Source organism: Helianthus annuus, chromosome 13, assembly GCF_002127325.2.
Source record: "Helianthus annuus cultivar XRQ/B chromosome 13, HanXRQr2.0-SUNRISE, whole genome shotgun sequence".
Lineage (NCBI taxonomy): Eukaryota > Viridiplantae > Streptophyta > Magnoliopsida > Asterales > Asteraceae > Helianthus > Helianthus annuus.
In genome coordinates, this window is record NC_035445.2 from 52,140,250 (window position 1) to 52,167,827 (window position 27,578).

Genomic DNA, 27,578 nt, shown 5'->3' on the forward strand with positions numbered 1-27,578 from the left:
GTTCCGTTCGTGAACCTTGAGTTGACGCGAAGCGTAAGCAATAACCTTATCCCGCTGCATCAATACACACCCCAGACCCTGTATCGACGCGTCACAATAAACCACAAAGTCGTCCGTGCCCTCTGGCAATGAAAGAATAGGCGCGCTGCAAAGCCTATCCTTTAGGTACTGAAAAGCAGTTTCTTGCGTGTTGCCCCAACGGTAGGTGACACCCTTCTGTGTCAGTAGTGTAAGCGGCTGGGCAATCTTTGAAAAGTCTTTAATAAACTGTCTGTAGTAACCCGCCAAACCCAAAAATTGGCGTATTTCCGTTGGCGTACGTGGTGCAGGCCAGTTCCTGATCGAATCTACCTTGGATGGATCGACATGAATCCCATCCTTGTTCACTACATGGCCTAGAAAGTGGACTTCACGAAGCCATAAGTCGCATTTCGAAAACTTAGCGTACAGCTATTCCTTCCATAGGAGTTCCAGAATAAGGCGTAGATGCTGCTCGTGTTCCTCCTGACTCTTGGAGTAGATCAGAATGTCGTCGATGAAGACAATGACGAACTTGTCAAGATAGGGTTTGCACACCCTGTTCATAAGATCCATAAATACAGCAGGCGCATTCGTTAACCCAAATGGCATGACAAGAAACTCGTAGTGACCGTAGCGAGTTCTGAATGCGGTTTTGGAGACGTCCTCATCCCGGACTCTCAGCTGGTGATAACCAGACCTCAAGTCTATCTTGGAGTAGTAACATGACCCTTACAACTGATCGAATAAGTCATCTATGCGTGGAAGAGGATAACGGTTCTTCACCGTCACCTTGTTCAGTTCACGGTAGTCGATGCACATTCTGAACGTACCGTCTTTCTTTCTTACGAATAATACTGGAGCTCCCCAAGGCGAAGAGCTTGGACGAATGAAGCCCTTTTCCAAGAGCTCTTGTAGCTGCTTTGACAGTTCCTCCAATTCTGATGGAGCTAGATGATATGGTGCGCGAGCTATGGGTGCTGCTCCTGGAGCGAGCTCGATTTGAAATTCGACCTGACGATGAGGCGGTAGGCCAGGTAAGTCTTCAGGAAACACCTGAGGGTAGTCGCGTACAACTGGAATTTCCTCCAGCTTCTTCTCCTTCGCTGATGCATCTGTAACGAGTGCCAAGATTGCGGTGTGACCCTTCCGCAGACATTTCTGAGCCTTCAAGAAAGAGATGATGCCGACCACTGCACCACTCTTGTCACCTTGAACCTCGAGAGGTTCTTGACCAGAACGGGGAATACGAATGATCTTCTCGCTGCATATGATTTCTGCCTGATGTTGGGATAACCAATCCATCCCAATAACGATATCGAAACTACCCAAGACTATGGGAATAAGGTCGATGGAGAAGGCTTGACCGGCTAAGACAATACTACAACCCCTGACTATTTGCGTGGCTTCTAAACTTTTACCATTAGCTAGTTCTACGACGTGTTTGGTGTTTAGAGGTGTTGATGTACGTTTTAACAATTTACTCATTTTCAAAGACATGTAACTTGTATCCGCACCCGAGTCAAATAAAGCAGTAACATAAATGTTGTCGAGAAGAAACTTACCCATAACGACGTTGGGATCATTCTTGGCATCACCCTGCCCCAACACAAACGCGCGACCCCTTGCCTCGTTGCCGTTGTTGTTTCCCCCGTTGTTGTTGTTTCCATTACCTCGATTGTTGTGATTGTTGTAGTTGTTGTTCTGGTTTCTGTTTAGCTGGGGGCAATGCCTCTTGAAGTGACCTTCAGCACCACAATGAAAAGACCCCTTGTTGCCTTGTTGCTGATTCTGTTGTGCTGGTGGCTGCTGCTGATTCTGATTCGCGGGCCGAGGACTTCTACAATCCTTGGCCTCGTGACCCATCTTGAGGCATCTTTGACAGCGACCCTTGTTACACTGGCCACCGTGGTGTCTGCCGCAGTTGTTGCACTTTGGGAGGTTCCCTCGATATCCGCCCTGCCTGTGACTACCTGAAGAGTGCTGACTGGGACTCTGATAACTGTCAGTCTTCCGCTGCTGGGCCTGAGACTGAACTGAAGCTGATCCCTTGCTGGAATCCCCATCCCATTTTCTTTTACTGTCACCTGGGGTAGTAGGAGTAGCTGAAGTAGTAACGGTAGCAGTAGCGCTGATACGTTTAGGCAGTCTGTTCTGATCCACTGCCTGGTCAGTGAGGCGATGGGCAAGACGCTGGATGTCTTGGATGTTGTCGAGGTTAGCCGATGTAACATGGCTCTGAATTTCTGAGGCTAGACCCTTGAGGTACAGCTCGATACGCTTGATCGGAGGGTCTACCATAGTTGGACACAGTACGGCCAGTTCATTTGACCTTTTGGTGTAAGCTTCAATTTCCGATCCAGTCATCTTCAGATGGTACAATTCATCTTCCAACTTGTGGATGTCTTCCCGAGTGCAGTACTCTCTCTTGATCAGTTCCTTGAAATCATTCCAGGGTGTGGCGTTAGCAGCTGCCAACCCTAAAATCTGAACTTGGGCGTTCCACCAAGTTAGTGCTATTCCTTCTAGCGTGCCAGTGGCGTATTTCACCCTGCGAGCCTCAGGGCATTCACACATCTCGAACACAGACTCAAGCTTTTCAAACCAGTGGAGGAGTCCAACCGCCCTTCCGTGCCACTAAATGTACTTGGACGACAGTCCATGAAGTTCTTGAAAGTACAGACTGGTTGCTGTGCTGGTTGACCTATTGTGTACGAATAGGACAAAGTTTAAACACAAGAGCTAGCTTAAGAGTGTAGGATCTAAAGATCCTAGTGTGTGCTATAACCACAGGATGTACCTCCTGCTTGTGCGGCTGCAAGTGCCGCAGCAACTTGAGCTTGAACGAGAGCCTCTAGCTGGGCTTGAGTCATGTTAATTCGTCCAGACATGATCTTCATTGTAAAAGTAGCGTAAGTGAGAATGGTTCGCGAGTAGGGCGATGACAGAAAAGTGTAAGCACGTAGGTATTCGCATGTAATAGAGTCATGTGTATCTAAGCGTACTACGAGCAAGGTTCTATGCATTTCTAGCAAACAGGTAATAAACATAAACCATATTACCTAGGATGTCGAGTCTTGCACGTGGAGCGAAGCGTCGTTGTGGATCGTTGAGAGCACTGTTCTGGTTATAGTCTGGTTTTAATAAAACGTCTTTCCATATTAAAACCTAGTTCTCTATAACCTGGCTCTGATACCAATCTGTCACACCCCCAAAATCCACACGCGGAGTACCACCGCTTGGAGGCGTGACATGACCAGGATCAAGCCACCAATCATATTGAACAAGTAGTTAAATAGTAAAAGTTATCCATCAATACGAAAGGTGTTTATCAAAACCAACATAAGTAAATGTAGCGGAAGCATTAATGTAAAACCCAACATAAGTATTAATGTTTGAAACGTCATAAGTGTTTAATAAGTAATCACGATCCATTTGCCCACAACGACCTGCTCCTCCTTGTGCAAGCTCCAAAAGTACCTAAGGTCCTGCAAGGCATGCAACAGAGAGTCAACAACTAGTTGAGCGAGTTCACAGTAAGTAAAAGCATAACAGTGAGTCCGTATGTAACATGTGGCTCTACTGGGCCATTATTGGTTTCTATTGGTGGGGGCTTCCCATGATATTAATCCACTAGACTATGCGTTACCATAAGTGTTCTACATTCCCGAGAACAGTAATACGTACAAATTTACGTAGGATTTACGTAAGTATCCTTCACAACCGAGGATAGGGGTACGTGGGGGTTTACGTAGGTTTTACGTAAGTGCCTGACACAACCGAGGCAGTAGAGAGTATCTGTTCACGTAGGTTTTACGTGAGTGTCCTTCGCAACCTGAGGGCAGTGAGTAGCTTAAGTATACGTAGGCTTTACGTATGTGTCCTGCACAACCGAGGACGATGGTATGGTAGTCTAGTAATAGTGTCCGTATTGAATCTATTCAACCTTATCTTTTCGATCCCATTCCCAACACCCCGGGAATCCCATGCCTTGGTAAGAGTGTGAACTCACCTTGGGTTGCTCGGCAGATACACACAAAAGGGTTTCTTGAACTAAAGGTGGTCAACCACGTCCTAACAGGGTTACCATACAAGTCAGGTTTGGTTCAAGTAGTGCACATATAAATCATACAAGTTAACACGTTACTAACACGTATTGATCATGGCAACCACGTAACAATCAAAACATACATTCTCAACTTGTGCGACTCGGACGGTTGGGCCATCGAGCTTGTGCGAGCCCAACCGTCTTGTGCGATATTAATGTCTAAGCCCAACGATACCCGGCCCACAAATAAGTAAACAGTCCAAACATATACGGCCCAAAAACAATTAAACAAACATCTTGTGCGACCCGATTAACCTTGTGCGACCCGGTTAACCTTGTGCGACTGAACTGGGTTGTGCGATTGGCCTTTGGGCTTTGAGGCCCAACACCATCAGTCCATTAACATACGCAGCCCAATGGATGATATAGCTTGTGCGATCCGGATGGGCTTGTACGATCCGGTAACCTTGTGCGATCCGTACCAGCCCAGTCCAATATGCACACCCGGCCCAACCTGTAGGTAACTTGTGCGTATGGATCATTTTGTGCGATTAGATCAGGTCTTGTATGACCCGATCTTGTGCGATTGTGAAGGGCCTTGTGCGATCGGTTAGTCATCCGGAAAACATGCAAATCAGTTACATAACATTCAACAGTTTCCTTTTGCAACAATCAATTAACATAATTCCAATTAATTTGGTTAACATAATATCGATCAAACATGGTTTTCACCTTCAAATCCTTATGAACCCTAATCTAATCATAAGAACAATAACATAATGATTTACATGAACATGCCATAACATTCAACCCGGAACACAAGATTTGTAAACTTTTCAATCAACAAATTAGCCCATCCGATAAACCCTAGCAACCGACTAACAAACATAATCACATCACAGTCGATTAATCATGCATTCGGTCTGAATCATCATCATACAATTATCAACCTATATAGATCTATGCATACTACACATGAGAACCGGTTTATCAAGAACACCCTATCTCATCAGTTTACACTACAATCAATCATATAATCAAGCTAATAACAAAACACTAACCGTAAGAAAGAGGGTGGTCCGATCAACAAACGAGGAGTCTTCGAGGTGCTAGGACCGACTGCCGCGAGTTCGTGAGGGCGAGAGAGAAAGAACTAGGGTTTCTTTGTGTGAGGATGATTTGCCAAAGTGTGTGAAATTTACTAACACCCTAGTGTTATTCGTGTAAGGTAGGTGGGCCGAATCCTACTTAGGCTGCCCATTGGGTTCGGTTACAAGCATCACGGCCCAAAGTGGCTTGTGCGGTCGTGCATAATGTTGTGCGATCGGTCCATTCATATACATACATATATTTACACAAAGTACGTATCAAATATATCATACATTAACTCAATCATATAGCTTCACACAAACACGTAATGTTACACAAAGTGGGTTTGAAACCATTTGACTATGTGGGTTTGTAACCATTTTGACTATGTGAACCGTCTTAACCCTTCGATTATATGAACCGTTTGTAACCATTGAACCGTGTAAACCAGTTGTATCCGTTGACATGATTTACATTTGACAAATGACATTTGACTATACATAAACATTTCTACCGTTGTTAAATATTTCATCTTGATGGTTTGGTTTGAGTAAGTGATTTAAGTAACGAGGCATGTGTAATATGATACAAGCATGGTGGATACGCCGCTGGTACTTCCTATATATAAGTGTTTGTATGGTATTACATATCGTAGCGTTATTTGAATCATTTCAATTTGAGACATAGAACATTTTATACAAATAACACGCTTTTCACAAGACATTGATTTACAAACAACAAATCTTATACAAACTGTTTTTACATGGTTATTCAGTTAACCATGCATTGTTCTCTTATTTATACATATCATTTGATCTTACCGTTTTTCAAATAATTTACAAGACAAAGCAAAATACGAGGTTCATGACTAAACATTTTCTCAAACTCAAGTCATGAATTCCGTTTTCACAAAACCAATGTATCTCACAGGCATTTTTATGCTGACGTACCTATTTTCACATGTGTTTTCAGGAGATGATGCATAGGACTTATCAAGACATACTTAGGCGGACCTGTGCCTTAGTGACTTAAAACGAGACAAGAACTAGTTAATTTATGTTATGTACACTTTGATTCTTGTTCAGACAATGTAAACTTTCATGTTTGATTTATAAAAACGAAACTTCATTTGCCATGGATTTGAAACAATTGATTCTGTTACAACACTCCCCGACGTTTCCGCCACGTTTTGTATGTTCTACGTGGTCGGGGTGTGACAGAAAAGATGGTATCAGAGCCAATGGTTATAGAGAATTAGGTTATTAGTAATGCTTTGACCTAGTCTATAACCTTCCTAGGACCCTAACGCGAGTTTACTTGCGTTTAGTCACAAAACAATACCGTCACCTATCCTTAGGCGACGACCACAACAAGAACATAATTTCAAAACCGCTTTGAAAACCAATCATCTGTTCTAGGATGATTGATTACTAGGTTTTGAACCCTCTGTTATAAGGTTTTGAACCCCTTTGAATTTTCAAAACTCCCGTCAAAGTTTTGGGTCCTAACTAGTGTGAACACGTGCGAACTGGAAGAGTGAATGCCTGTACCCTGGGTTTTCTGTCTAAGGTTAGAGTGTTCGTACAAATCCACATAATCGGACCAGTCACTCTTACCTGGGAACTCTTGGGGTGAGTGTCCACTTATAGGCGAGCATGTCTTCGCGATACACTATGAGGATCTATTTGCTTTGATTCAGCCTTGGTGTTGTTTGTTTGCTTCATGATTCAAACAAGTGACCATCAACCGTGATTATGGTCAGTGATTGTAACATCCTATTCTTACCCAATACCATTTTATTTGTTTCCTTTCATGTTTTCCTCTTTTAGAATGCCTCCTCGACGCGAACACCAGATAGCAACTGCCGAGCTGGCAGAAATTATTGCGCAGCAGATGGCTGCTCAATTCCCAAATCTCTTTGCTTAATGGAACCAAGCCAACAACAACAACAATGGTACATGCAATTTCAAGAGCTTTAACTCGGCTAAACCACTCAAGTTTAGTGGTTCTGAGGGAGCAACTGGGCTTCTCCAATGGTTCGAGAGCATCGAGAATACCTTTCGCCACGTGCAGTGTCCGGAAAATCGCAAGGTCGAGTTTTCTTCGAGTGTGTTTCAGAAGAGGGCTCTTACATGGTGGAATGGGGTAATGAGAGACCGTGGTGCAGATGTTGCTCTAGCACAAACATAGGCTGAACTGAGAGCTCTTATGATGAGAGAGTTTTGTCCTCGTCATGAACAACGAGCGTTGGAGAAGGAGTTTGATGATTTAAAACAAGATAGTGGCGAACACAGGGCATATACTGATAGGTTTGAGGAGTTGAGTCTACTTTGCCCGACTATGGTCGCCCCACTCGACAAGGCTATCGAAAGGTACATCGACGGCCTGCCTGACTCGGTACAAGACATTGTCACTGGTAGCAACCCTACCACACTCCGTCAGGCCATTGAGCTATCTGCAACCTTGACTGAATCGCAGGTCAGAAAGCATAAACTTTTTTGAAAGGGTGACAAGAAGCCAATCGAGGAATCAAACACCATGGATGAACAGACTGAATCTCCTAAGAAGTCGAAGAAGCGAAAGGCTTCTCAGAACTTCGCCATGGTCGCTCACAATGGTCAAGCCGTCCCCAACCAACCAGCTCAACCCCCTACTAGAAAACCATACAATGGAACTGCACCTTTGTGCAACCAATGTGGCCTCCATCATCACGCCAATGTAAAATGCCGCAAATGCCAAACTTGTGGACTTATAGGCCACACAGCAAGAGTCTGCCCAGCTGCAGCTGCGCCAAACCAAGCTGGCAACAATCCTGCTCAAGGTCGTTTTCTACCAGGCTCTTGTTTCAACTGTGGCGAGATGGGTCATTTCCGAAGAAATTGCCCAAAGCTTGCTAATGCAAATCCAGCACAGGGATAAGCATCTGACTGACAAGAAGACAACATCGTTTAGAAATAATCACGTCTTATGTATTATTTTCTTTTGTTGTCAAGGTCCAAGAAACCGTTGTTATCGTTGTTTATAAATAAATTTTTATTTACATTGCAATGTATTTGTGTGGTTACATATATAAACGACATACCCCCTTACAATACCGACAATCAAGGAACCGTATTCCTTAAAGAACAAACTACCCCCAAAATTCTCCCATCTTATGATCTCTTGCGTCTTCCACGAAATTCCTAAGTGCCCGTTTATTCTAAGGAAACGAAGCACAAGGCGTAGGTTACAACACATGACGAATACCCAAAGTACCACTATAAATCCTTAATAGGGTACCTAAGGATTTCCCATAAGTCCTTAATTGTTGTATACCTTAATTCGAATGTGGTGATTCCTTGTAATCAAAAATCAAATTTTGGGAGATCTTCCTATCTTCTCAGATAGATTCCAGTGAACATTGAGACCCGTCGATTGGTTTCCATATCCGTATTCAATCAATAACAAGTTAAAAACAAATTATGATCAAGTTAAACAAGTATGTGACTTTGTGCTTATGTGTTCCCTTATGTGTTGTTGTGTGATCCAAATTATGCTATCCAAATCCTCGTAGAATCTTACATATCCTTGTACAAGAGATTCATCGTAGGATACCCAGGAGTATTACTTAAAATCCTCAATGGACTTCTATGTTATAGTTAAGTCCCTCGGATTATAAAGTACTACTTCATAATTAGACCCTTGAGTGGTCTAGTTAAACAGATTCATCCAAAAATCTGGATAAGGATATCATGTGATGATATATCTGAAAGGACTCCTTGGTGGCCTAACTAAGAAGATCCCCTGTCGATCTAATTAAAAGGAACCGATGGAAGTCTAGTCACCCTCATCACAAGTTTGATATCCTTCCCCAAAACATTACAAAACAAACTGTGCGGACTGTGCAAGGGATTACGTAATTATGGATGCATACATAATTATGGAATTTAGTGCACAGAAATCACAGCAAGTTCTGTCATGTGTCTAGAGTTAACCCTATTCATTTCCAACTCTGAGGAAGCAACCGTTGAAGATGACTCTGTTAGTTCATTTTCGTTTCTGAAGATTTATCCGTTGAGGAAATGAATATCCGTTGTGTAATCCTTCATTTCCAATTCTGATGAAGCAACCATTGAAAATGACTCCGTTAGTTCATTTTCGTTTCTGACGATTTATCCGTTGGGGAAATGAATATCCGTTATGTAATCCTTCATTTCCAACTCTGAGGAAGCAACCGTTGAAAATGACTCCGTCTGTTCGTTTTCGTTTCTGAAGATTTATCCGTTGAGGAAATGAATATCCGTTGTGAAATCCTTCATTTCCAACTCTGAGGAAGCAACCGTTGAAGATGACTCCGTCTGTTCGTTTTCGTTTCTGAAGATTTATCCGTTGAGGAAATGAATATCCGTTGTGAAATCCTTCTTTTCCAACTCTGAGGAAGCAACCGTTGAAGATGACTCTGTTAGTTCATTTTCGTTTCTGAAGATTTATCCGTTGAGGAAATGAACATCCGTTGTGTAATCCTTCATTTCCAAGTCTGAGGAAGCAACCGTTGAAAATGACTCCGTCTGTTCATTTTCGTTTCTGAAGATTTATCCGTTGAGGAAATGAATATCCTTTGTGAAATCCTTCATTTCCAACTCTGAGGAAGCAACCGTTGAAGTTGACTCCGTTAGTTCATTTTCGTTTCTGACGATTTGTCCATTGAGGAAATGAACATCCGTTTGCTTATTCCGTCATTTCCATTTCTGAAGAATACTCGTTGAGGAAAATGACACCGTCTGTTCATATTCGTTTCTGAGGAATGACCGTTAAGGAAATGACAGGATATTGCCTTGCATATCGCTGGTGGTTATTTGGCAAAGTCACAAATAGACTCCTACGAATAAATTTCGGGATGAAATTTCCTAAAAGTAGGGGAGACTGTGACACCTGTGTCACCGCGACCATCAAACAAATACCAAGCCGATGAAATATTGTATTTCATACTTGGGATCTTGTATAAATATGTGTATGTTTTGCAAATATCAATTATTGTTCAATTTCAAACTCTACATTGCTTTCTAGAGCATTATACGCAAACTGGTGCGTAAACGTACTCAGTTTAATGCGACAAATACTCCAGAACATCAACATATACTCAACATACCTTAAATAACCTTTACATAACTTAGAAATAAGTTTTGAAGGCTTTGGAATAGCAAAAACAAGTTAATTCGCTTACAGGGACTAAACTTGACAAACTGCGAAAGTATGCCAATTTGAACTGTAACGAACATTCCGGAACATTTCCATAAGTTAAACATACCCTAAATATCCTTTACATTGCTTAGAAATAGGCTTTGAGGTGTTTGGTATGCTAAAACAAACTTTTGGATCATTCAGGGACTAAAAGTGTCAAAAAGTGCACAAGTTTGCACTTTCGCGCATAACTTACGTTCTGAATACATCCGGACATCCAAAAATTTATGTAAGCATCCTTATATTATGCCTTAGTGTTTGGCATGAGAAAAATCCATTCGTCGCGTCATTTGGATCGTTTTTCGCGCTTATGCGCATTCCGTCGTAATTAAGCGAACATCGCGTTCGTACGACCAAACGAACCAACATCCGGAACATTTTTGAGCATGTTTCATGTCCACAATGCTTAGGCATCATTTTAGGGCCTTAAAGTTGGCTTTACGGTCCTTAGAAGTGTCGGAAATGGCTTAAATACACAACAGGGACCAAAACTGCCATTTTTGAAAGTATGTGCAGATCAGAAGCTTCAGGCGGCCCGCGTGAGTTTTGCCTAAATGTTGAGGCGGGCCGCGTCAGACTGTCAGACCAGATTCAATGTTTCTAATCAATGCAGTTGGCCTTTCGTTCGATCAAGGGGCAATGCCCTTTCACCCAATCAAAGGCCAAAGGCCATTTTCAGTAACCACCACATTTTTGACAAGTGTACGCACCCGATCGTGGCACGATATTCGATAAATGATCCTAACGGTTATGCTTTTCCTATAAATACCCCCCCTTTGTTCCAAAAACCCACAAGAATCTGATCTAAGCTCTAAGTTGGAACCTTTGTTTCATACCTGAGCTATTTTGATCTAGATTAGCATTCGGGGACCCTCCGTAAGTCTTCTTTCGCTCTTTTATTCGCTTTTCGAGTCCGAAAGTCAACGTTTTGTTGACTTTCTGCATTGACCAGCCTATGGTCAACATGAAGTTCATGGAACTTCATAACGTGAGCGTGATCACGATGGTTATAGTCCGTAGTGACTATACCTACTGATTACCACGTTCTCTAGGCTTAGTGACGAGTCGTAGTTTCGGCCAAAATGTGCATTCTTGCATATTTTGTAACCAAACTACTCGTGAGCATCAAAACCGTTTGCTTTGATGCCAAACCTGTTTTCTAAACTTAGTTAAGCATGTTCTAACATGCTTAGCTCGTCACTTTTTGTATAGTGCTTATATAGGGTCGTAAGGTAAGCGATCTAAACCATCGCTTATACTTTCGAACCCGACCCATTTGGTCGATCATTAGGATCTGACCAAACACATTAGGTGACCATAGCTATAACCTCCCGAGGTTATACCTTGTGGTCACGATGTTAGGCGTTCCAGACGCGTTCTACGCAAGCGACGCGTAAGGTAGCATAAGCTACCTAAACGGGTCGTGATGGACCGTAAGCACTTAGGTTAGGTTTCATTTTAGTATGTAGGCTTTGTTAAACCATATTACACGAGTCTCCATACTCGTTTGGTTTACAAACCCGCATACTATCCGACCCTCCGATTTAGGTCCGGTATATTAACGTAGTTACCTATATTAGGTGTCGTTGATATCCGTGATCTCTAGCATTATCTGGTTATTATACAAGAACTTCAAAGCAATCTCAGGTGAGTACATTGAACCCCTCTTTTACTGTTTTCCAAACTGTTTTGGGGTGAAACACATGTGCCTATCTGTTACTTTCATGCTTTCCTGTTTTCACATCATATACTTGCTATGTTCGTTAGTACATTATAGTACATGATTTCATTACATTTCATGCTATGTATGCCCATTGTGTGCGTACTTAGTACATTGCTCTACATTGCATTTCTGTTGCATATGCTCATCCAGCATATGAACACATTATACTACATTTTGATTCGTTGTACTCTACAATACATTTCATGCTACGTACGCCCATTGTGTGCATACGTAGTACATTGTTTCACATTGCATTTCTGTTGCATATGCTCATCCAGCATATGAACACATTATACCACATTTTGATCCGTTGTACTCTACAATACATTTCATGCTACGTACGCCCATTGTGTGCATACGTAGTACATTGTTTCACATTGCATTTCTGTTGCATATGCTCATCCAGCATATGAACACATTACACTACATTTTGAACCGTTGTAACCATTTGACTATGTGAACCGTCTTAACCCTTCGATTATATGAACCGTTTGTAACCATTGAACCGTGTAAACCAGTTGTATCCGTTGACATGATTTACATTTGACAAATGACATTTGACTATACATAAACATTTCTACCGTTGTTAAATATTTCATCTTGATGGTTTGGTTTGAGTAAGTGATTTAAGTAACGAGGCATGTGTAATATGATACAAGCATGGTGGATACGCCGCTGGTACTTCCTATATATAAGTGTTTGTATGGTATTACATATCGTAGCGTTATTTGAATCATTTCAATTTGAGACATAGAACATTTTATACAAATAACACGCTTTTCACAAGACATTGATTTACAAACAACAAATCTTATACAAACTGTTTTTACATGGTTATTCAGTTAACCATGCATTGTTCTCTTATTTATACATATCATTTGATCTTACCGTTTTTCAAATGATTTACAAGACAAAGCAAAATACAAGGTTCATGACTAAACATTTTCTCAAACTCAAGTCATGAATTCCGTTTTCACAAAACCAATGTATCTCACAGGCATTTTTATGCTGACGTACCTATTTTCACATGTGTTTTCAGGAGATGATGCATAGGACTTATCAAGACATACTTAGGCGGACCTGTGCCTTAGTGACTTAAAACGAGACAAGAACTAGTTAATTTATGTTATGTACACTTTGATTCTTGTTCAGACAATGTAAACTTTCATGTTTGATTTATAAAACGAAACTTCATTTGCCATGGATTTGAAACAATTGATTCTGTTACAACACTCCCCGACGTTTCCGCCACGTTTTGTATGTTCTACGTGGTCGGGGTGTGACAGAAAAGATGGTATCAGAGCCAATGGTTATAGAGAATTAGGTTATTAGTAATGCTTTGACCTAGTCTATAACCTTCCTAGGACCCTAACGCGAGTTTACTTGCGTTTAGTCACAAAACAATACCGTCACCTATCCTTAGGCGACGACCACAACAAGAACATAATTTCAAAACCGCTTTGAAAACCAATCATCTGTTCTAGGATGATTGATTACTAGGTTTTGAACCCTCTGTTATAAGGTTTTGAACCCCTTTGAATTTTCAAAACTCCCGTCAAAGTTTTGGGTCCTAACTAGTGTGAACACGTGCGAACTGGAAGAGTGAATGCCTGTACCCTGGGTTTTCTGTCTAAGGTTAGAGTGTTCGTACAAATCCACATAATCGGACCAGTCACTCTTACCTGGGAACTCTTGGGGTGAGTGTCCACTTATAGGCGAGCATGTCTTCGCGATACACTATGAGGATCTATTTGCTTTGATTCAGCCTTGGTGTTGTTTGTTTGCTTCATGATTCAAACAAGTGACCATCAACCGTGATTATGGTCAGTGATTGTAACATCCTATTCTTACCCAATACCATTTTATTTGTTTCCTTTCATGTTTTCCTCTTTTAGAATGCCTCCTCGACGCGAACACCAGATAGCAACTGCCGAGCTGGCAGAAATTATTGCGCAGCAGATGGCTGCTCAATTCCCAAATCTCTTTGCTCAATGGAACCAAGCCAACAACAACAACAATGGAACATGCAATTTCAAGAGCTTTAACTCGGCTAAACCACTCAAGTTTAGTGGTTCTGAGGGAGCAACTGGGCTTCTCCAATGGTTCGAGAGCATCGAGAATACCCTTCGCCACGTGCAGTGTCCGGAAAATCGCAAGGTCGAGTTTTCTTCGAGTGTGTTTCAGAAGAGGGCTCTTACATGGTGGAATGGGGTAATGAGAGACCGTGGTGCAGATGTTGCTCTAGCACAAACATGGGCTGAACTGAGAGCTCTTATGATGAGAGAGTTTTGTCCTCGTCATGAACAACGAGCGTTGGAGAAGGAGTTTGATGATTTAAAACAAGATAGTGGCGAACACATGGCATATACTGATAGGTTTGAGGAGTTGAGTCTACTTTGCCCGACTATGGTCGCCCCACTCGACAAGGCTATCGAAAGGTACATCGACGGCCTGCCTGACTCGGTACAAGACATTGTCACTGGTAGCAACCCTACCACACTCTGTCAGGCCATTGAGCTATCTGCAACCTTGACTGAATCGCAGGTCAGAAAGCATAAACTTTTTTGAAAGGGTGACAAGAAGCCAATCGAGGAATCAAACACCATGGATGAACAGACTGAATCTCCTAAGAAGTCGAAGAAGCGAAAGGCTTCTCAGAACTTCGCCATGGTCGCTCACAATGGTCAAGCCGTCCCCAACCAACCAGCTCAACCCCCTGCTAGAAAACCATACAATGGAACTGCACCTTTGTGCAACCAATGTGGCCTCCATCATCACGCCAATGTACAATGCCGCAAATGCCAAACTTGTGGACTTATAGGCCACACAGCAAGAGTCTGCCCAGCTGCAGCTGCGCCAAACCAAGCTGGCAACAATCCTGCTCAAGGTCGTTTTCTACCAGGCTCTTGTTTCAACTGTGGCGAGATGGGTCATTTCCGAAGAAATTGCCCAAAGCTTGCTAATGCAAATCCAGCACAGGGATAAGCATCTGACTGACAAGAAGACAACATCGTTTAGAAATAATCACGTCTTATGTATTATTTTCTTTTGTTGTCAAGGTCCAAGAAACCGTTGTTATCGTTGTTTATAAATAAAATTTTATTTACATTGCAATGTATTTGTGTGGTTACATATATAAACAACATACCCCCTTACAATACCGACAATCAAGGAACCGTACTCCTTAAAGAACAAACTACCCCCAAAATTCTCCCATCTTATGATCTCTTGCGTCTTCCACGAAATTCCTAAGTACCCGTTTATTCTAAGGAAACGAAGCACAAGGCGCAGGTTACAACACATGACGAATACCCAAAGTACCACTATAAATCCTTAATAGGGTACCTAAGGATTTCCCATAAGTCCTTAATTGTTGTATACCTTAATTCGAATGTGGTGATTCCTTGTAATCAAAAATCAAATTTTGGGAGATCTTCCTATCTTCTCAGATAGATTCCAGTGAACATTGAGACCCGTCGATTGGTTTCCATATCCGTATTCAATCAATAACAAGTTAAAAACAAATTATGATCAAGTTAAACAAGTATGTGACTTTGTGCTTATGTGTTCCCTTATGTGTTGTTGTGTGATCCAAATTATGCTATCCAAATCCTCGTAGAATCTTACATATCCTTGTACAAGAGATTCATCATAGGATACCTAGGAGTATTACTTAAAATCCTCAATGGACTTCTATGTTATAGTTAAGTCCCTCGGATTATAAAGTACTACTTCATAATTAGACCCTTGAGTGGTCTAGTTAAACAGATTCATCCAAAAATCTGGATAAGGATATCATGTGATGATATAGCTGAAAGGACTCCTTGGTGGCCTAACTAAGAAGATCCCCTGTCGATCTAATTAAAAGGAACCGATGGAAGTCTAGTCACCCTCATCACAAGTTTGATATCCTTCCCCAAAACATTACAAAACAAACTGTGCGGACTGTGCAAGGGATTACGTAATTATGGATGCATACATAATTATGGAATTTAGTGCACAGAAATCACAGCAAGTTCTGTCATGTGTCTAGAGTTAACCCTATTCATTTCCAACTCTGAGGAAGCAACCGTTGAAGATGACTCTGTTAGTTCATTTTCGTTTCTGAAGATTTATCCGTTGAGGAAATGAATATCCGTTGTGTAATCCTTCATTTCCAATTCTGATGAAGCAACCGTTGAAAATGACTCCGTTAGTTCATTTTCGTTTCTGACGATTTATCCGTTGGGGAAATGAATATCCGTTATGTAATCCTTCATTTCCAACTCTGAGGAAGCAACCGTTGAAAATGACTCCGTCTGTTCGTTTTCGTTTCTGAAGATTTATCCGTTGAGGAAATGAATATCCGTTGTGAAATCCTTCATTTCCAACTCTGAGGAAGCAACCGTTGAAGATGACTCCGTCTGTTCGTTTTCGTTTCTGAAGATTTATCCGTTGAGGAAATGAATATCCGTTGTGAAATCCTTCATTTCCAACTCTGAGGAAGCAACCGTTGAAGATGACTCTGTTAGTTCATTTTCGTTTCTGAAGATTTATCCGTTGAGGAAATGAACATCCGTTGTGTAATCCTTCATTTCCAAGTCTGAGGAAGCAACCGTTGAAAATGACTCCGTCTGTTCATTTTCGTTTCTGAAGATTTATCCGTTGAGGAAATGAATATCCGTTGTGAAATCCTTCATTTCCAACTCTGAGGAAGCAACCGTTGAAGTTGACTCCGTTAGTTCATTTTCGTTTCTGACGATTTGTCCATTGAGGAAATGAACATCCGTTTGCTTATTCCGTCATTTCCATTTCTGAAGAATACTCGTTGAGGAAAATGACACCGTCTGTTCATATTCGTTTCTGAGGAATGACCGTTAAGGAAATGACAGGATATTGCCTTGCATATCGCTGGTGGTTATTTGGCAAAGTCACAAATAGACTCCTACGAATAAATTTCGGGATGAAATTTCCTAAAAGTAGGGGAGACTGTGACACCTGTGTCACCGCGACCATCAAACAAATACCAAGCCGATGAAATATTGTATTTCATACTTGGGATCTTGTATAAATATGTGTATGTTTTGCACATATCAATTATTGTTCAATTTCAAACTCTACATTGCTTTCTAGAGCATTATACGCAAACTGGTGCGTAAACGTACTCAGTTTAATGCGACAAATACTCCGGAACATCAACATATACTCAACATACCTTAAATAACCTTTACATAACTTAGAAATAAGTTTTGAAGGCTTTGGAATACCAAAAACAAGTTAATTCGCTTACAGGGACTAAACTTGACAAACTGCGAAAGTATGCCAATTTGAACTGTAACGAACATTCCGGAACATTTCCATAAGTTAAACATACCCTAAATATCCTTTACATAGCTTAGAAATAGGCTTTGAGGTGTTTGGTATGCTAAAACAAACTTTTGGATCATTCAGGGACTAAAAGTGTCAAAAAGTGCACAAGTTTGCACTTTCGCGCATAACTTACGTTCTGAATACATCCGGACATTCAAAAATTTATGTAAGCATCCTTATATTATGCCTTAGTGTTTGGCATGAGAAAAATCCATTCGTCGCGTCATTTGGATCGTTTTTCGCGCTTATGCGCATTCCGTCGTAATTAAGCGAACATCGCGTTCGTACGACCAAACGAACCAACATCCGGAACATTTTTGAGCATGTTTCATGTCCACAATGCTTAGGCATCATTTTAGGGCCTTAAAGTTGGCTTTACGGTCCTTAGAAGTGTCGGAAATGGCTTAAATACACAACAGGGACCAAAACTGCCATTTTTGAAAGTATGTGCAGATCAGAAGCTTCAGGCGGCCCGCGTGAGTTTTGCCTAAATGTTGAGGCGGGCCGCGTCAGACTGTCAGACCAGATTCAATGTTTCTAATCAATGCAGTTGGCCTTTCGTTCGATCAAGGGGCAATGCCCTTTCACCCAATCAAAGGCCAAAGGCCATTTTCAGTAACCACCACATTTTTGACAAGTGTACGCACTCGATCGTGGCACGATATTCGATAAACGATCCTAACGGTTATGCTTTTCCTATAAATACCCCCCCTTTGTTCCAAAAACCCACAAGAATCTGATCTAAGCTCTAAGTTGGAACCTTTGTTTCATACCTGAGCTATTTTGATCTAGATTAGCATTCGGGGACCCTCCGTAAGTCTTCTTTCGCTCTTTTATTCGCTTTTCGAGTCCGAAAGTCAACGTTTTGTTGACTTTCTGCATTGACCAGCCTATGGTCAACATGAAGTTCATGGAACTTCATAACGTGAGCGTGATCACGATGGTTATAGTCCGTAGTGACTATACCTACTGATTACCACGTTCTCTAGGCTCAGTGACGAGTCGTAGTTTCGGCCAAAATGTGCATTCTTGCATATTTTGTAACCAAACTACTCGTGAGCATCAAAACCGTTTGCTTTGATGCCAAACCTGTTTTCTAAACTTAGTTAAGCATGTTCTAACATGCTTAGCTCGTCACTTTTTGTATAGTGCTTATATAGGGTCGTAAGGTAAGCGATCTAAACCATCGCTTATACTTTCGAACCCGACCCATTTGGTCGATCATTAGGATCTGACCAAACACATTAGGTGACCATAGCTATAACCTCCCGAGGTTATACCTTGTGGTCACGATGTTAGGCGTTCCAGACGCGTTCTACGCAAGCGACGCGTAAGGTAGCATAAGCTACCTAAACGGGTCGTGATGGACCGTAAGCACTTAGGTTAGGTTTCATTTTAGTATGTAGGCTTTGTTAAACCATATTACACGAGTCTCCATACTCGTTTGGTTTACAAACCCGCATACTATCCGACCCTCCGATTTAGGTCCGGTATATTAACGTAGTTACCTATATTAGGTGTCGTTGATATCCGTGATCTCTAGCATTATCTGGTTATTATACAAGAACTTCAAAGCAATCTCAGGTGAGTACATTGAACCCCTCTTTTACTGTTTTCCAAACTGTTCTGGGGTGAAACACATGTGCCTATCTGTTACTTTCATGCTTTCCTGTTTTCACATCATATACTTGCAATGTTCGTTAGTACATTATAGTACATGATTTCATTACATTTCATGCTATGTATGCCCATTGTGTGCGTACTTAGTACATTGCTCTACATTGCATTTCTGTTGCATATGCTCATCCAGCATATGAACACATTATACTACATTTTGATTCGTTGTACTCTACAATACATTTCATGCTACGTACGCCCATTGTGTGCATACGTAGTACATTGTTTCACATTGCATTTCTGTTGCATATGCTCATCCAGCATATGAACACATTATACCACATTTTGATCCGTTGTACTCTACAATACATTTCATGCTACGTACGCCTATTGTGTGCATACGTAGTACATTGTTTCACATTGCATTTCTGTTGCATATGCTCATCCAGCATATGATCACATTACACTACATTTTGAACCGTTGTAACCATTTGACTATGTGAACCGTCTTAACCCTTCGATTATATGAACTGTTTGTAACCATTGAACCGTGTAAACCAGTTGTATCCGTTGACATGATTTACATTTGACAAATGACATTTGACTATACATAAACATTTCTACCATTGTTAAATATTTCATCTTGATGGTTTGGTTTGAGTAAGTGATTTATGTAACGAGGCATGTGTAATATGATACAAGCATGGTGGATACGCCGCTGGTACTTCCTATATATAAGTGTTTGTATGGTATTACATATCGTAGCGTTATTTGAATCATTTCAATTTGAGACATAGAACATTTTATACAAATAACACGCTTTTCACAAGACATTGATTTACAAACAACAAATCTTATACAAACTCTTTTTACATGGTTATTCAGTTAACCATGCATTGTTCTCTTATTTATACATATCATTTGATCTTACCGTTTTTCAAATGATTTACAAGACAAAGCAAAATACGAGGTTCATGACTAAACATTTTCTCAAACTCAAGTCATGAATTCCGTTTTCACAAAACCATTGTATCTCACAGGCATTTTTATGCTGACGTACCTATTTTCACATGTGTTTTCAGGAGATGATGCATAGGACTTATCAAGACATACTTAGGCGGACCTGTGCCTTAGTGACTTAAAACGAGACAAGAACTAGTTAATTTATGTTATGTACACTTTGATTCTTGTTCAGACAATGTAAACTTTCATGTTTGATTTATAAAACGAAACTTCATTTGCCATGGATTTGAAACAATTGATTCTGTTACAACACTCCCCGACGTTTCCGCCACGTTTTGTATGTTCTACGTGGTCGGGGTGTGACAACCACGTCCTAACATGGTTACCATACAAGTCAGGTTTTTGGTTTCGAGTAGTGCACATAAGTATCACATAAGCTAGCAGGTGATTAACACATATCGATCATAACATACACACAGTGCACGTAAACATATTAGCAGTCAATTCCATAACATCTGATACTTGTACGATCCAAAGGTAAAGCCCAATAAACAGGCGGCCCAACATGTTGTGCGTTCAGCACAGCCTTGTGCGATCCACAACATGTTGTGCGATTCAGTAAAACATCCGGCCCAATTAACAACCCGATCCAACATACATACGACCCAATAAATAAATATATCTTGTGCGATCCGGATGGCTTGTGCGATCCGGATGGCTTGTGCGATCCGTTTGAGTTGTGCGATAGGATTAGCCCAGCCCAAATTGTACACCCGGCCCAAACCAGTTAAGCAATCATAACAATTTGTGCGATCCAATAAGCCTTGTGCGACCGGGGACACCTTGTGCGATTGGACCATCTTGTGTGAATGGTTTAAACATCCGAAAATTATGCATATCATTTATAGAAAATCAACAGTTACCAATCATACATTAACTCGGTCAAAGCAATCAACCAGTTTCCTATTTCCGTGGTTAACAATCAACAACTAACCAGTTTCAACTTGACCAATAATCGATCAAATGAGGGTTTTATCACCTTAATTCTCGTGAACCCTAATTAATCATAATCATGAACAATAATTCAAAACACCTAAACATATTCATCTAAGGGTTTCAGTCATCTCATGATACTTCAAACTCAACCATATAACAATCCGGTTTCATATACATGCAGTCGATTAACAAGCATTCGGTTCTAGTTCATCATGTAAACAATTCGAAAACAAGCTATGATAGCCGATTATCATCATCACACACATCCGATTCACAAGAACATCATCATATAGTACATTATTGTTCATCATACATGCAACCCTAATCGTTTAGTCAAAACATGGAATCATAACAACATTAACAAACACGTATCATGAAACACTAACCGATTAAGAGAGTGAACAAGGATTGATCCAAATCAGAAAAGATCTTCGATAGGGAAGGTGTGTTGCCGTCGAGTTCTAGAGAGAAGGGAGAGAGCTAGGGTTTGTGTGTGTAAAGTGTTTTGGTAAAGTGTGAGATGGTTACTAACACCCTAAGTGTTATGCGCATAAGAGAGTGGGCCGAACCCTCACTTGGGCTGCCCATTTGATCCGAATACAAGAGTGTAGCCCAAATGGGCTTGTGCGATCGGGTGAGTCTTGTGCGTTTGGGCTCGCTTACGTACATACATGCATACACATATTCTCATAACATAACAACACATAATTCATTAATCATCAACGTTCACATGATAACATATAGTTCAAACAAGTTACATCGAAGCACACAACAAGAGGTTTGAAACACGAGTTGTCACAACTACCCAAGGTAACCCAATCATACCCAACAAGTTTGTGCACACACGTTGACTTTGAAGATTTATGCTTCCACTGGGATGCTGCTCATGGCATTCGTCCTCCTAGTCATTGCGTGGCTCGAGTCATTGTGATGGTCGAGTCCCTGGTGAGAGCTTTTGAAAAGTATTTTAGGGAGTGGAACGGTTCATTAAGGTACGGGTTTCACCCCTGACTTAACAATTTCGTTCCCAGTTGTGGTTGTGCTCATCGAATGAATCCGAGAGCTCCACTAGAATTTTGAAATGGAGGCTTTCGTCGAGGTATGGATATCACTCCTAACTCAACGAAAGATTCTCGTGCTGGAAATATTGCGCTGAGTGAGCAATCCTATCGAGAGTTATTGGTTTTCACACCTGATCTCGACGGGATCACTCGGTTGTGAGATGCGAGTATTTTCGAAAACATGTGTATTGTGTCAGCCTTAGGAAAGGCTAGGTAGTATTTCAGCCTTAGGAAAGGCTTCTTCGTGTGAAGTTGTAGTATGCAGGGTTCACACAAAGTCGTAGTTTTTGCTATTTCGATCGAAAGCATCAGGTAGGCGCAATACAAACCCTACTGGGTTCGTACGAGTCAGCCTGTGGGTGCTTAGACTATAGACTAGGTCAATCTCTAAGACGTCGACCCGGACTAGATCGAGTCTTGCCTAATTCCCTATAGTTATGGCTCTGATACCAATCTGTCACACCCCAACCAATGGCGGAATCATCGGGGCGCGACACTAGGCGAATCAGATTGCTCAAGAGAATCCATAACAACTATATTGCGATAATGTTCATTACATTTGTTATCCCATACTAACAAACAATACAATCCCATAAGTTATCACAGATTTCTTGTCCTCTCGAACAATTCAAATCCGACAACCTAGATTTTAGATGAGTTTCTAGACTTCCTAGCTTGATTTGATGTAGACATCGACTAAACCTGCAACATACATTAAAATATTGTCAATACAAAAGTATTGGCGAGTATACAGGTTTGATATGTAATAGCATAATAGATTAAAAGTGCTGCGAATTCCCATGTGCATAAACGTAATACACGACATATCTACTCACAAAACTGATACTACCAGCTAAGTCCTCGATGCTCGATTCTTCGATGGCATAACTAGACCCCGTCGGGCGCAATAATACTATACTAGTCGTGGTGGGACGTCACGAGTATAAGTCCTAGCATACATGCAACTAGCATCACGTATATCTATGCAAATAGTTATTCGCAAGTGATAAATTGACCAATCGAATCATTCGTATGATAAGTTCGATTTATAAGGAACATATGTTACACCCAAAATTCGATAAAAAAGGTGGTCAAGTATACTCACAGTGCTTAATTGACGAGTAAACACAGCTTGATTTGGATCGAATGAGTTTGCGTTTGATTTAACCTGGTTACAGACTGATTACATGAGCGTTTGATGGCGCGTTAAACGATAACGAGGATCCCAAAGTTTGGGTCAGATGGATGGTCTGATCGAATGGGCTATTTGATCGGATGGCCTGTTCGGTCGAATAGCCTGTTCGATCGAATGGCCTGTTCGATCGAATGGTCTGTTCAATCGAATGGGCTGTTCGATCGAGTGGCCTGTTCGATCGAACGGACTGTTCGATCGAACAGACTGTTCGATCGACCAGCCTGTTCGATCGAACGGACTGTTCGATCGACTGGCCCGTACCACTGTTTTCGACAATTTTTGCATGCCTTGGTGTTTCTTCATGCTAAACAACTGGAATCCCATCAAGTCTGACCCGTTCTACGACAGGGAACCACCCCGTTCCATCAGATCTGGCCGTTCTTGACTGCTTTTCCCACGTTTAACCCGAAAACACCCACACACTTTGGCTAGGTAACATAGATTTAGGTGAGATTCGTTATTAAGCAGGTGGAAATACTTAGATTTGAGTCGTTTATTGGTGAAAATGAGGTCACCCCTTGCAGTTCTTGTGAACTTAAGATGACATCATCTTTAAAACTCCTCAAATCCTTGGAATCACACAACTTCTTGATTAGAAAACATAGATTCAGACTAGATCCGAGTAAAAACGTATGGAAATCTCCCAGATCCAGGTCGTTCTTTCATGGGATGACATTAACCTTGGAGTTCATAAGAACTCCAAGGTGACATCACCCTAGAATGCCCAAAATCCAGAGATTTCACGGTTAAAAGTGGAGTTTTGAGAGGTAGAAAGGTGTAGAATTGAGTTTATATCAAAGAAGTACAAGATTTAGGTTAGAAACTTACAGGAATCACGAGAAATCGAGAGAAAATAGCCCAAGAGCGTGCTGGTCGAGTGGGAGCTTCTCATCAGGGTGAAAAGTAAATGAAATGGGGTATTTATAGGCAAGAGAGGGAAGAAGAGGTGGAAGGGGTATTTGGGTCGGTTGGCCCGTTCGATCGGGCGGCCTGTTCGATCGGATGGCCCATCCGATCGGCTGGCCTGTCCGTTCGGACGGCCCATTCGATCGGCTAGGCCATCCGTTCGGACAGCCTGTCCGTTCGGAGGTGCCTTGGCCAGTTTCGTTAGGCGTTTTGCGTTGCGATAGCTTCGGGCATTTATTTCGTTCATATTTATTTATTATTTATTTATCTATAATAATGAATCACAAGAGGGTCGTATATACGTATCTATATGTCCAATATTCGGTGCGATGGTCGAGTTACGCGTGCCTTCGAGTGCGGTCTTTGATGTGATGTGCCACAATGATTATCGGGGTACTACTTGCTCGCATTGCCATCATCGTCACGATGGTTGGAGGCATGGTACTCACCCGAAAGTCCTTTTTAGCGTTAATTGTTTAAGAAAATGGTTTCGTAATAGTGATGGAATATGCGTAAATATTCGATTATACTTCGATGTAGCGATGTATCTGATATAGTTACATTATGATTCGAATCTCCGGTGCTAGGCGTAACGAGTAAAACGAGCAGTAACAGCGCACGAAAGTGCGAGGTGTTACAGTTATGAAGGGCCTCCGATTCAGCCTGGAGAGTCTGAATTGTAGTATTACTACCGCACCTATACAGATGACCGGGCCGTGGCCTACCATCGTCCCCCTTGGAGTGTTTTGCAGGGGGATGATGTTTCAAATAATCCTTCTTTTTGCAAGGAGATTTTGGGCGGTGTAGGAACCCCTTTTGAAGTTAATCGAGCTCGCGCCTTGCCGCGTGAGCTTCGGGTCAATCAACTCTCTTCCATGCTTGTGGGGAGTTCCATAGTGGCGAATGCCATTATGGAGGACTACCAAGCATTGGGCCGCAAGGAGGAGGAGGCTGCGCGCCTGCGGGCCGAGGTGGAAGAGTTGGTGAGAGCTGCTCGTGCGGGTGCGGAGCAGCTTGAAAAGTATAAGGCTGCTTTTGAGAAGCATAAGCAGACCAAGGAGTGGGCTGCAACCGCTGAGCTGAAACAGGTTCGTACTCTTGCCAAGTTACTTTCTGATGAACGCAAGAGTTGGAACGAAAAACTTTCTGATGAGCGCAAGAGCTGGAAAGTATCTTGGGCCAAACAGAATGAAACGTTATTTTGTGTGCGTCAGGAGTTGATTAATGTCAAGGCAGCGAACGCTGCGTTGAGAAAGGAGAAGGCTGCGGCCGAAACGGTTGCTGGTAAGGCCCGAGAAGCAGAGGCCCGGGCTGTAAAGGCGCTGGAAGAGTCCAAAGAGGTGGGGGTCCGTGCTGCAAAGGCTCTTGAAGAGGCCAATGAGAGGGAGGGCCGCGTTTCTAAGGCTCTTGAAGAAGCAAATGCTGATCGCACCCGTTTGAACCAGATCGTTGGGAGCCTCCAGATATGAGTTTCCTTTTCTGTTGAACTTTTCTTTTGCTTTCTGAGTATGTTTAATGACTTTTGTACATACTACGTTTCTTGTTTTCGAAAGGCTGAGGTGCAGAGTCGCGAGGCTAAGCTTGCGGAGGTTAATGCCTGTGTGACTGAAGCTGAAAAGCGGGCTAGTGAGGCTGCTGAGGCCAGAGATAGCCTTACGTCTTCATTCAATCAGCTTGAGGCTGACCGTGAGTGGATGCGGTGTCACGGTATTGCACATGTAAGTATTTGGTGCCTTTGCTTTTGTTTGGATTTGCACGTGATAATCTGAGGCCAGAGATAGCCTTACGTCTTCATTCAATCAGCTTGAGGCTGACCTCTCGCTCCACTATTAGCACCACACCTACCGCGTTGTCTGCGGCGGATAGGTATAATATAAGTGGTTCACTTTTGCGTGGTGCGGTTAGAGTTGGGAGTTGTATCAAACACTCTTTCATCTCCCGGAAAGCGTTTTCAGCCTCTGCGGTCCATTGGAATTGTTCTTTCTTTAGGCAGTTCCGCAGGGTCTTAATGAAGGGATAAGACTTAGCTGTACGGTTGGCCAAGAATCTGTTTAGTGCGGCTAGCCTGCCGGCTAGTCGTTGCATTTCTTTCATCGTTGAAGGCGACGGCATGCGCTCGATCGCCTGAACTTTTTCCGGGTTTACCTTGAATCCATCTTTGGTTACGATGAATCCAATGAATTTTCCTTCTTCCATTCCAAACGAGCATTTCCCTGGATTGAGCTTCATATTGACGCTTCACAGAGTTTGGAATGTTCTTTCGATATCGGTGAGCATGGTGTCTTCTTCCATGCTCATGACGACTAGGTCGTCCATATAGATTTCGACACTTTTGCTGATTTGGCCGCGAAAAGTGTCGTTCATCAACATTTGATAGGTTGCGCCTGCGTTGCGCAACCCGAACGACATCTTTGTGTAGTAGTAATTTCCGGTTGGCGTACGGAATGCCGTTTTGTCCTCGTCCTCGATTGCCATTTATACCTAGTGGTAGCCTTTGTAGCAATCGAGGAAGCACTTCTATCGAAATGGTGCGAGGTTATCGACCTTTTCGTCGATCTCTGGAAGCGCATAACAATCCTTGGGACAGGCCTTGTTGAGGTCTTTATAATCGACGCACATGCGCCAGCCCCCGGATGGTTTTTCTACCATGACTGGATTGGACAACCAAGTCTGGTACTTGACTTCTCGCAGGATGCCTGCGGAGAGCAGTTCTTCGACTTGCTCATGCATCGCCTGATTTTTCACGGATCCAAGGTGGCGTTGGCCTTGGATCACGGGCTTGATACCTGGCAAGGTATTCAAGAAGTGTTGCGGAACTTCGCGTGGGACCCACGTCATGTCTGCGGGTGTCCATGCAAAGATATCTTGGTTCCTGAAGAGAAGTTGTTTCAGGTGCGCTTTGATGTTGGGGGACAAGGCGTGTCCCAACGTGACATTTTGTTCTGGGTATCTCGCGTTGAGGACCCATTTTTCTGGTTGGTTGTTGGGGGTAGGCCTTGCTATCTTGGTCGGATGCAGTTCATCTGACGCCATGACTTCCCTGCGTGCATATATTATCGCGACCCCTGTTTCGGTTGGGAAACCGACTGCAGAATATGGTACGGACGTAATCATGTTGAAGTCGCCTTGGGATTCTCTCCCAAGGAGCACGTCATATTTGGAAGTATGAGGTAAAACCATGAAGTTTACCTCTTCTGTTCGTGTGTGCCTTTCGCTGGTGAGGCGCACAGGAAAAGTAATTTGGCCTAGAGGAAAGACAGTTTCCCCTGCGAACCCGGCCAACGGATAGTCCACCGCTTGCAACCGATCTTTGTCTTCCTGATAGTCCACCGCTTGCACGTCATATTTCGGGAAGACGACTTGCTCGTCTTTCCAGTCATTGTCCGGTCTTCT

At 42.3% G+C, this 27,578-nt stretch overlaps 1 protein-coding gene across 1 annotated transcript in view; it reads left to right on the plus strand.

The window, feature by feature from the left end:
• LOC118485759 (plectin-like) overlaps nucleotides 1-25,654 on the plus strand; it is a 45,558-nt gene extending 19,904 nt beyond the window's left edge. The window contains exons 4-5 of the mRNA XM_035982196.1: nucleotides 24,891-25,168; nucleotides 25,400-25,654. Of these exons, the coding sequence (XP_035838089.1) occupies nucleotides 24,891-25,168; nucleotides 25,400-25,654 (533 nt within the window). The remainder of the gene's footprint in view (nucleotides 1-24,890; nucleotides 25,169-25,399) is intronic.
• The last annotated feature ends 1,924 nt before the right edge of the window (nucleotides 25,655-27,578 follow it).